At 36.7% G+C, this 12,695-nt stretch overlaps 1 protein-coding gene across 1 annotated transcript; it reads right to left on the bottom strand.

Annotated features, from left to right (window-relative positions):
- Nucleotides 1-1,989: 1,989 nt before the first annotated feature.
- LOC135627337 (uncharacterized) lies at nt 1,990-7,017 on the bottom strand. Its single transcript, XM_065133404.1, has 3 exons — nt 6,439-7,017; nt 2,610-2,699; nt 1,990-2,238 (listed from the first exon to the last, which is right to left on the bottom strand). Exons 1-2 carry the CDS (start codon nt 6,902-6,904, stop codon nt 2,632-2,634), a joined length of 534 nt encoding a protein of 177 aa, XP_064989476.1. The 5' UTR covers nt 6,905-7,017; the 3' UTR covers nt 1,990-2,238; nt 2,610-2,631.
- Nucleotides 7,018-12,695: the final 5,678 nt, after the last annotated feature.

Below are 12,695 nucleotides of genomic sequence, written 5' to 3' on the forward strand. Positions count from 1 at the left end.
CAATTGCCCTCGTAAGGCTGGCTACTACTCCCGATGATTGATTGTGCTAGATTTTGAACTTCCAAACCTATAAGTCTGGTATCAAAGAGTGAAGTACTCATACAGGGATTTTGGTATCTCAAGTCTAAGGACCAGACGTATAATTGGGACCACGGAATCGCTATCTGATAATGATGTATTATTACTCATCAAGTATTCCGTGAGTGGGTCAATCAGTGAACTCATTCTCGAATAAGCACCTGCATTATACCCCTAATGTCTTCACACGAGCAACTATGAGATCAACCGCCTCCATCATACGATGGGTATATAGCACATCAGCATGTCTAATTATCTCGATGTCCCTTTCGAGTAACCTATGACCAAGATTATTTAGGGTCTATGTTTAAAGGTGAATTGGTCTCATTATCATACTCTCATCACAATCTGATTCTCATTGCACAGATTCATAGACATCACAATATATGCAACATGCAATATAAAGTGAGAAAGTATCAATAATAATGATGATAATAATAAAGATTGTGCAACATGTCACACGTGTTATCACTCATATGATTGGCTTGCAGGGTACTAATGACTAGCAAGTTCTCTTATTTATCTAATAGATGAGCTCACATATGTTCAAAGACCCTTAAAAAAATGTGAAAGACAATATGTGTTAAATCCTTACAAATGGTGATCGGTGCTATCGAGAGTAAATTGGGCATGCTTTATTTCCCAACAGAATATCAATCAAAAGCTTAAGTGATGTAAACTTACTTGGAGGCAATGACTAAATAAAAAAAGGAATCGATAAGCAAATTTTATGGAGGAAAGACATCAAAAACTTCAAAGTTTACAAGGCGATGCTCATTACATCTCTAATAGACATCTACCTAATTCAAGCGACGTGAGACGTTTAAGAAACTAGCGCATAAAAAGGAAGGTATATTCCTTCATCTGAAAGATTCGTAAGAACCAACAAGAATCAGCACAACCCAACCGACCCTATACTAGAGTCAGAATAATTGACGAGTTGCATGACAGATCAAAGTTTGACTACTTAACTGAAGAACAGTTTGGAGCCAAGAGGCGTATTGCAACTAGAGTATAAGATTAAAGATTTAACAAAGGCGAGAAGATGCAAAGTCCGCAAAAGCTTTGACGAGGACATCGAAGGGGGAGAATGTCATAGATAAAGCTATAAACATGGTGTTTAATGTAATGCTCGTATATGTCTGTATCTTTCAGTTTTGTTCATGCTTTGCACAACATGTAGAGGATTTATCGTAGGTTTGATAATCCTATTTTGGTTTGGCTTTTATGATCCTTTCAGGCTTGTAAACATAAGTTGTGTACAATCGTCGCGTAGAGGTAAAAATACATAGATACAAGCTATCTAAGAAGTCGTTTTGGGGGTATCTAGCTCCATAGAGTGGTACGAAGTATCAATCAACAAGAGCTACCCAGATGACACATGATTAGATGAGCATTTGGGGTAATGTCTAGAGCTGATTCTCTACCTTATTCCACAACAATATCATGTGTGCACTTACAAGATTTTTTATCACGACGAACTACCTCGGACATTTTATCGTATAACCATTCAAAAATACTTCATCTAACCCATCTTTTATTTATATATCCTTAAAAAATCATATGAGATTTCAAGAAACTAACCCTTTACGAATTGACATTAACATTAACATTAACATATAAAAATACCATATGACTTAAACAAAACCAATTAAATCCATAATATATTGGAACACCAATATAATTTGGTAAAACGAAGCATGACATTGCACCACTTGTTCGAGTAATCTATAATCATGTATCACAATGCATAGATGTGGATAAATAATTTATATAGACCAACAAACTCCGACACAAATCTGCACATGAAGTTGTAAACTGTTGCAAGTGCCTGGCTATTCCAAGTGAAAGCTTCAATACGTGCAGCAGCTACCGAGTTAAGATTCTCTGAAGTCCCTTGACATGCCAACATTGTAGTTTTTGAACATTTAAGGATTTCATAGAAGAACAAATGGATAAAATATGGCATTATTATTCAGAAACACATAACGCTTAAGTTATATTAATCGTCATTGCAAGGGTGTAAAGGGGACGATAGCACATCAGCATATGTTTGCATTGGTGGGTTAATCTACCAAAAGCTTCCACCTCCCCTGTCCAGTGTGAAGCTGCCGAGTCGGTGTTGTTGTTGGCACATCACTATGCACATTGTCACAGAGCCTGCATGGCGAGAGAAAGATAGCTTAGTCCTCTAATGACTAAACGAACATAACAAAACTGTCATAAGGCTTAGATAGGACGAATGTCCAAACATAATCTGAACCCACACGAATCTTGGTGACCATTTGATTGTGCCGCACCAGCCAATCACTTGTGGAACAACAAAAGAAACGAGATATCAAAGCACCAATTACTACAAAGACTTCTGATTCTGGCATCATTATACTTATTAAACCAAATATATATTGCACCTGCTCGTTAATTAATTGAGGCATGATCCTTTGTACATGGTGAGGTATTTATTGTTCCATGGATAATCCTATGGAAATAAATGAGGGTTAATTCTACTCTATGGAATAAAAGATTCTCACCCTTGGAGTACCAGATAAACAGTCAGCTGTCTTCATCATCAGATTGTGCCTTCGGCACCTTAAGCTGACTCATCTGTTGTGGGGATAAATCTGTAATACATACAAAGTGTCATGATTAGAGAACCATGAATTACATTAACGGAATGCACATCTCATCTCTAAATCTGTTCTTTATTTAATGTGGTACATTATTCAATTATAAAAAGGAATAAGATTGTTTACTCTAAACAACTTTCAGGATAAGGAATCAATTAGATGAGGCAATTTGATAACTTCAAAGAGAAAATGTGATTCATAGGTGCAGCATAGAAGACAATCAACTAGCAGTTTTCCAGTGGACCCACAAACTTCAGTAAAATTAATTATACAACTCCTGAACAACAGCTAGCTTATCTAGACCAGGAATGCTTTTTCATTTTTCAGTTTTTGTAAGGAGAACATGATACATCTCAAGTATGGTGAATGCTTAATACAGCATCATAAACCAAGTTGATAATGTAGCAGAATCTTGACGACATGAAATAAGAGCAGGAAGGATAATTCGGGTCTAGCATAACACAGAATGTGACAGGCACTAGCCCTTAGCAAGGGTCCATTATACATCAAATCTCGTGATAGCAAGTCCAAAAGATCCAAGTCTTTAGTCTCCTGTCAAAGCCATCTTATTATCTTTAACCAAAGCACCAAATTCACTTGTTAATTATTCAACAGCATAGAGCTAACTGCAAAGTCTTTGATTCAATCCTGATGATAGAATAGAGGTTCTTGCCTTATCCATTTTATTTCACTATACAATTCAACCACACCAGTGTAGCATTAGTTGACCACCTTAATATGCTGAATATATGCATTTACTTGTATTAGTCACCTTATCTCCATGGTGCTTAAATGCAAAATACAACTATTGAACATATTCTTCCCATTTTCGAGGCAAAAAGATGGTGTCCAAAGGGCTCTTGAAAATACTGCAAATACAGATGCATCAAAGGATGGAAATACTGGTGCTGTGGGGAATGACTGGGTAGCTATACTTGACCATGCTCATGAGTCTGTTGTAGATGCTGCTATTAGCACAGAAAAGAAAGCTAAAGACTTGTATGATAATGTGACTCCGTATTTGCAAGAGTTATAAGATCAACATCCATATCTAGAGAAGGTGATTGTTCCAGTCACCGGGACCGTCTACTACATTATTGGCTTGGTTTGTCATGCCCAAAATATTCAGGAAACTGCACAGTTATGAAACACAAAGTCCTGTTTCTTTGTTATCGGGGAATTCAACCAAAGAACAAGTTCCCTATGATAAAAGTCTGTGGAGTGCACTAGAAGACCCTGCGAGATGCCTTATTACTTTTGTGGCATTTTCTCAGCTGAGTTTCTTTTGTCGAAATTAAAACTAATTACTGCTACAATATAGTTGTCCTCATTCTCATTTCTGCAGTTTTTGTTATGCTAATCGTCTTTTTATTTAGTTTTTCATTTCGATTTAGGAACTTAACTATCTTTTGCACACATATCAGCTTATTTTTAAGTGGTCTCAAACATTAAAATAGGCAACTTCTGCTTCTATTACGTTTCAAATGTTTGGTTCCATTTGGTACTGGTCTGATTACTGTTTAATAAGACCCATACAGTGAATTTGTCGAGTTATACAACCTATATTGGACTGACTGGGTGAAATCACTCCTTTTGTGTCCTGGTTGGCTTTCAGATCAGTTTATGTGGTATTGTATATCTTATTTTAACAACATGTTCTCTACTGACCTATCATCCATAAGAAGTGCTGGCCCTACAAGGAAAATCCTTAAACCCTAAGGATTTGGGATAGCCCTCACCCTATAAAACAAAGGGTGTGCCCTCATCCAAAGCATCCCAAAAGAGAACAAGGAAGCCCTCAACTAAGAGCCAACTGGCCCTAGAATTCTTCCAGCATTGTAGCAGCCAACTTCTTCCAGCCACAGCCTTCTTCCTCACGTTCCAACAGCCCCAAAGTTTCATCAAGCTGCTGCAAGAAGTCCTCAACGCCTACTATTTGCTGCCCAAACCTCAAGAGAAGGTTCCGACAGCAGAAAGAGGAGACCGAAACCGACATCTACGATGCGATGCCGAGAGCACCAACATGCTGCCCAAAAACAACTAACGTTTTCATGCACCCATAGGCTTTCTATCATGCTTTTTATTCTGTTGTTTCAGATCTCATAGTTAGTACTTTGACTTTATAAACATTAGAGGTTGTTTTCTTTCGATTTTACGATTGGTCTTTCTGCAATAGTTCTCTCCTCCGCCAAAACTTCAATCCGAAAGGTGGAATCGAGTCGACAGATCGTCGAACCCAAACCCCATACGGATCATTGGTACCAACCATACAGTTTTATGAACATTATGAAATGGATTTAGGCACATGATTTTAAAATAAATACACATGAATAGTGAAGATACAACTTAGAATAACATCGATCTGAGCCCAATTTGCAAGGATTTATGGACATATCTCGGGCAAATTTCCTTGAATCAACGCTGCATTCATGCTAATCTAGCTTTGATCTACATGGATCTAAGCCAAATGCAAACTTAGCTTACATTTAAATAAATGTCTGTTAAACATGGCAACATGATTGGATTTACCTTGATTTGGAGAAGCTTTCTCTCAAGAAATGTATCCATTAACAAGTGAGAAACTCCAAATCCAAGATATGGTAATATTGATGTGAAAAGTGAGTGATTTAAACAAGTCAAATAAAAATGCACGGCAGGAATTGCTAGTCGCTGATAGAGAGAGAGAGAGAGTACCAAAGCTGGATGATAGGCTTACAACCCCGAACAACTCAAAATCAGTATCAATATTATCTGGATTCTGCTTCATTGTTGTCTATAATCTAAATATTATAATTATAAATATGACCAAACATATAGAAATAAACAACTGCAACTATCATGGTCTACAATCATTCTGCTGGAATGAAATCAACAAAGAAAACAACAATTCTGGTAATTGGAACTACATAAAAAAATCAATATCTTGGCACCATTGTATTAAAAAAAGAATTGATCGGGAGAAATTATGAAAAGATAATGTGGTCAGATTCTATATTTGAGGGATTAGGCAATCAAAGAGGTACCTTCTCCCAGAAGAAAGATAATGAAGGTATAGAAACAAAAAAACACTCATATCTTGTAGATGAATGGGTCAGAGCAAAGAAGCGATCCAAATGATCCATTCCAAGACCATACACCTCCATCATAGATGGTAATATGGTATATACGCCACAGTATCAATAGGTTTTCAACTCTAAATGTTAAAGAAAATAAAAAGTGAGAATTCCTCTTAAAGATCTGTTCTACAAGCTCTAGTTAGCCATTTAAACAGTTATTCACAAAGTCAACAGTGTCCCAACAATTATATCGATCTCAATGTATATCATTGGTAATGTATATTCAAGTACAAGAAACCAAACTCTTCCATAATGTGTCAATCCCAGAGATTCTCTGAAAATTTAAGTCAAGTAAGCAGTATCTTTATCATAAAACATCATTCTTCCCAAATATATTTTAAACAAATGTCTTTAATAACGAGGTCAATAGCAAACACATTTGCCAAAGTCGTCATTCAGATGTTAATATTTCAGCTCATCTTCAATCTAGATAATTGAATTAACTAATTAATGGAAAATTGTCACCAATGCATAAAGTAGTGAAAAAGACCACCAAAATAGAAAGAAATCACCACTGCTATGAGATAATTAACAGAGAGACAGAGGCTAAATTCTCCAAATCTACGCTATTTCACGGTTCATAGAGCCGACTAGATTTCAAAGATCTCATTGCTTACCTTCAAGGAAGTAGGCCGACGAGGGCCAACCGCGCTCGGTGGCAAACGACATCTCCTCCTCCTCCGACGGCGAATTCTTGATCTCGGGATCCGCAAGCCTGGAGTCCACGAGACCCGCGATGAGCTCCGCGACGCGGTATGGCCGTTTCTGGCGCGGGACCCAGTAGGATGCACCGGGGACGAAGGGGAGCCAATCGGGGGCGTACCGGCGGACTACCATATTATGGATGGCGTCATCGACGCGGCGTTTTCTGAGGGCATCGGCCTCACCCGTCCCGGATCCCGTGCTGGATCCCTCAGCGTCGAGATCGTTCTCCACGACGTGCACCCTCCAGGGACGGCCGGAGCGTCGGCGGAGGCCGAGCAGGCGGGTTGCGGGCGGGAGGGTGGGGAGGAGCACGAGGTGGCGCAGCCCCACGGTCTCCAGCGATCGGATTAGGGCTCGGGAGGAGAGAACTCGAGCCATCAAGTAACGAAGAGGAGAAACCCCAGGGGAGACGTGATTGACAAGGGAGAGGAGGTTACCTATATAGAGAAGGAATCGGGTTGGGGTGGGAAAGAACAGCACAGTGTAAGAGAGAGAGAGAGAGAGAGAGAGAGAGCACAATCCAGCTAAAAATACCGGGTGAGAATAACGTGGGCGACTTCGCTTGTTTATGACAGGCGTTACACAGCATAACATACTTCCGAATTAGAGCTTCCGGTTTTTTTGGGGAAACATAAATAAATATATAAAATACTCATAATATCTCTAATTTTCTTATCATCATAATATTATATTAGATGTTACTTTATTGTATTTATGCTTTCATATGCTAAATTCAAAAAAAATAAATACAAAAATTGCTAATTTCTTTATTAGTAATGCAAGTTTAGGTTGGCATAGTACATGCTTGCTTGGGGAACAAGCTTTAATTAGAGAATTAGCTGTGGTAACCTAGAAAGAATTAGAATCCCTAAACTTAACCAAGCTATTCATTGCAAATCCATATAATTAGTTTACATTACATGTTATTATTATCAGCCGTGGTAATTGTCGTGGTCCTAGTAGTGGTCGTAGCTATAATCGTGGTCATAGTAACACTAGTAACAGTAACGGTCGTAGCAACAGTAGACGACTACGGAGAAGGACGGTTATGGGAAACGAGCGAGCTTGTGACGCCGTTACGTTACGCTGGTCCACGGCGTTCTCTAAGCTCATCGATGACCAATGTATCTGCCGTTCATCGAAAGGTCAACGTTACGATGCGACGTTCCATTTTTAACGTCGCCGCCAAGGACGTTTGGCTCATAGTGCCTTTGATTACAACAGTCTCCGTCTCAAAGATCCGATTTTTGGGCCCCGCGGTTGACTTGATTTCTAGGGTTGGTGCTCCGATGGCGCTGCACTGCGGGCGTTCTACAATGAGATCAAGCGGATGAAGGTCAGGGATGTGCCCTCGTACGTGAAGTCGAAGCTGTCGTGGGATCACATCAAGAAGTGTGTGGATCAAGCGGTGGATCGCTACTTCGAGAAGTACATCGAGACCAGCTCCGTCCAACCAGTACCACGTTTGCTTCGGCGGCATGATATTCTCCTTAGAACACGTGACCTTTTATAATTGAATAACATACATAATATAATAATTAATTAGATTTCGTTTAGATATTTTAACCAATAAATTAAGTTTACTTACGGAACGATTTCTCGGAAAATAATCTTGATGGGAGGAAATCTCCTGAGTCATTGTAGACCCTCTGATCTTGCCTATAAAAGGACAGGACCGTTCGGGTTTGGGAGAGTGTTGGCATTATGGACAAGACATGACCGTTAGGATTTCAATTTCCCCAAAACTCCCAGTGGGTCCTGTGAAAGGACAGGACCGATGATGCCTGCAACTTTGGATCGGTGGCTTGCTGTAGCAATCTTGGATTAAAGACGGTGCATAGTAGATCAAGCGAGATTTATGAGAATATGGCATCAAAAGGTACGCATCGTAATTATATCTATACACTTTGATTTCAATCCTAGCATATAAGTAAAATTTGCATTTTAGACATAGCATAATTATAGATTTTATGCTTACAATTGGTGTGTCATAGCCCAATTTTTTTGAAATCAAATGCATTATATCTATAAATTTATTTACAATGCATAAAATTACCTTCATCTTCCAAGAATTGCTAAGCAGCAATGGTCATCGTCGACCTTGCTGCAAATCTGCGACCACACTAGGTAGCATGCACATCACAGAACTCGTCCCGTAAGCGGGCATCACAGAACCCATCCTATATGCGGGCATCACGGAACTTGTCCATGCGACGGCAGGCCGCATACGGTCAGAACCCGTCCATGCGATGGTCGGCCACACGTAGGCAGACAACCCAAGTGGCAGCCGTGCGTGAGTAGGTCGTGCACAGGCGACGGTCGCGCGCTGGCAGCAGCCACGCGCGGGCAGGAACCGCCATAGCGATAGTGGCCGCGTGTGAGCAGTAGCAGTCCCGCGGCGGCAACGGTCGCGCACATGCTAGGTTTTTTTGGCATAATTATGGTTTTACCCTCGAGGCTAGGTTTTGCAAAATTATAGTTTTACCCTTTACAAATTTAGTAATTTTAGATTATATTCTATCAACATATTTATGGTTTTACCCTCAGGTTTAATTTATGCCAAAATTACAGTTCTACCTTTCGCATATTTTTGATTTATAACATTTCAAATATTTATGGTTTTATCAAAAATTGAGAAATTTAATTTATATTCTCAATTATAAATTGATAAATATGATTTATTATAATTATGATTAATTTTAATCATAATTATATTTTTGATTATTTGATTGGATTTAATTTTTGATTAAAAAAAAACTATAAATTATGATTTACTTTATAGTTTTCTCATATGAATTATTGATTTTACATGTGATAAATAAAATTAAAATCCAATTATTATTTTTAAACTTTTATTTATTTATTCACATGTATATACATATATATATATATATATATATATGAAATTATGAAATAATATTTACCTTTCACATGAAGGCATGATTTATATGTTATCATGATTATCATATGAGTTTTATTAATAGTCAATAATTATTATTATTATTTATTATTGAATTGCTTAGCATTAATATTCAATAATAATTATTATTATTTATTATTGAATTGCTTAGCATTAATATTCAATAATAATTATTATTATTTATTATTAAATTACTTAACATTAATATTCAATAATTATTATTGTTATTTATTATTGAATTGCTTAGCATTAATGTTCAATAATTATTATTGTTATTTATTATTAAACTGCTTAACATCAATATTCAATAATTATTATGGTCATTTTATTATTGAATTGCTTAGCAAAAATTAAAGAAATTGATGAATATTATTTGTAATTCATTTCCCTAAGTTTTATCTGATTAGTACTTGCCAAGGCCTAGGATGATAAACTTTTATGATATGAATTACAATAAAAGTTTTATCATTTATAGGATATTTTTATTTTATATTATTGTATTAGTCTTGTAGCCACCAAAGGACTAATGATTTATAAAATAATATTAAGGAATTAGTCCTAAATGATATTAAAAAAATAATATTTATGATGACACATATAATTAGGAGATTTAGATAATCCCAAAGGAGAATCTAATTCAAATAATTATATGATGGGGTAGGATGATATTGTTTTTTGGATATCCTTGTAGTTTAGGGTTGTATACCCAAATATAACAATACTATTCCACAAGAATGGTATCAGTCCTCCATAAATATTCTTGAGTGAACATTAGATATGTCAATATTTCACCCAAAGGTGTAATATAGATGATATAAATAGTTCATCAATTCTTGACAAACTCAAAGCATTAATGTTATTATATATTTTTTTACAGTGGTACTTCCACATATACATTTATATGCTTCAAGTGTCCCTGTACTATTTGGATCAAATTATTCAGAATGATTAGAGCATGTGCAATTCACACTATGTGTATTAGATCTTGATTTAGCATTACTTGTTGAAAAGCTTACAGACTTGACTGATGAAAGTACTGTAGAACAAATAAATGAAATGAAGGTTTGGAAAGATCTGATAGACTTAGTTTAATGTTTATAAGAATGACAATTGCAAATAACATAAAAACTTCATTACCGACTGCAACTAGCGCAAAGGAATTTTTAAAGGTTATTGAAGATAGATTTAAATCTGCTGATAAGTCATTGGCTGGCATATTAATGAAAGAACTGACTACGGCTCACTATGACAGCACTCGAGGAATTCAGGATCATATCCTCAATATGGCTGACAAAGCTGTAAAACTTAAAACATTAGGTATGAATGTTGATGAATCCTTCCTCGTGCAATTTATTCTCAATTCTCTTCCTTCTCAGTTTGGCCGATTCAAGATTCACTACAACACAAATAAGGATAAGTGAGATTTGAATGAGTTGACTAGCATGTGTGTTCAGGAAGAATTGAAATGAAGGCAGGAAAGTTCACATAATGTCATGACCACTACTCAAGGAGCTGGTAATAAGAAAAGAAAGTTGAAGCATTATCAATCAAAGAAATTTGCCGGGCCTAGAAATGTTAAACGAACTAATGAAAAGAAAGCATTTATTGTAAAGTGCTTTTTTTATGGCAAGAAAGGACACATGAAGAAGGATTGCATTAAATGCAAGACTTAGTTCGAAAAGAAGGGTATTAACTCGACCTTTATGTGTTTCGAATCAAATATTACAGAAGTTTCTTCTAACACTTGGGGGATTGATTCTGGTGCTTCAACTCATATTATAAATAACATGCAGAGATTTCTTTCAATTCGGAAACCAAAAGAACATGAAAGATTCATCATTATGGGAAATCGTTTTAAAGCGAAAGTGATATCAATGAGAACTTACTGTCTACGCTTAAAGACGGGTCAGTTGATGGATCTTGTTGACACATGTTATGTCCCTACAATTTCTAGAAATTTGGTTTCTCTTTCTAGAATTGATGAGTTAGGATATTGTCTTTCTTTTGGTAATAGCAAACTCAGTATGTTTTATGATTCAATAAAAGTTGGTTCTGGAATTCTCTGTGATGGTTTGTACAGAATTAATTTGGATCTTGAGTTTGCAAAGACATTAATGACCCTGCAATCAAATGTTGGATTGAAACGTAGTTTCAATAATGAAAGATCTTCTATATTGTGGCATAGACGATTGGGGCATATCTCCAAGGAAAGAATTGAAAGATTAGTGAAGGATAATATTTTGGAACATTTAGACTTCACTGATTTTGATGTTTGTATAGATTGTATAAAGGGAAAGAAAACTAAACATATAAAGAAAAATGCCACAAGAAGTAAATAACTCTTTGAGATTATTCATACTGATATATGTGAACCACTCCATATTCCTTGTTTTAGTGGAGAAAAATATTTCATCACATTTATAGATGATCTGTCCAGATATGGCTATGTTTATCTAATACATGAAAAGTCTCAAGCCATTGATACTCTTGAAGTATACATAAATGAGGTTGAGAGACAATTAGATAGAAAAGTTAAAATTGTCAGATCTGATAGAGGTGGTGAATTTTATGGCAGATATGATGGATCTGGTCAGAATATTGGCCCTTTTGCTAGATTTCTAGAACAACGGGGTATTTGTACTCAATATGCATTACCAAGTGTGCCACAATAGAACGGTGTTGCTGAAAGATGAAATCATACTCTGATGGATATGGTTAGGAGCATGATGAGTTATTTCTCTGTACTTGAGTTGATATGGGGTGAAGCTCTTAGGACAACTATGTACATCTTGAACACGGTTCCTAGCAAGTCAGTTTCATCGACTCCATTTGAGTTATGGACAGGTAGAAAGCCCAGCCTAAGACATCTACATATTTGGGGGTGTCTGTTAGGATCGAGAGCACTAAGAGGGGGGGGTGAATTAGTGCAGCGAAAATCTTTCAGCGATTAAAAACGAAAGCTGCGTTCGTTCGATAAAAAATGTTTTGATGCAAAAGCTGATTCTAAGATTACTTATGATTAAGTGCAGTTTACGTCCAAACACAATTTACGTCTAAGCGCAGTTTACGCAGTTTGCGTCTAAATGTAGTTTGCGTCTAAATGCAGATTGCGTCTAAGCGCAGTTTGCATCTAAACTCAGATTCAGAAAGATCTGAGCTTAGACACTCGTTCGTAAAAGCGCAGAAGGCAGTTTGCAGCTATAAATTGAATCAAAACGTAACTGCAAAGAAACTCGTTCGTAAAAGCGC

This window comes from Musa acuminata, chromosome BXJ2-11, assembly GCF_036884655.1.
Source record: "Musa acuminata AAA Group cultivar baxijiao chromosome BXJ2-11, Cavendish_Baxijiao_AAA, whole genome shotgun sequence".
In the NCBI taxonomy this organism is placed as follows: domain Eukaryota; kingdom Viridiplantae; phylum Streptophyta; class Magnoliopsida; order Zingiberales; family Musaceae; genus Musa; species Musa acuminata.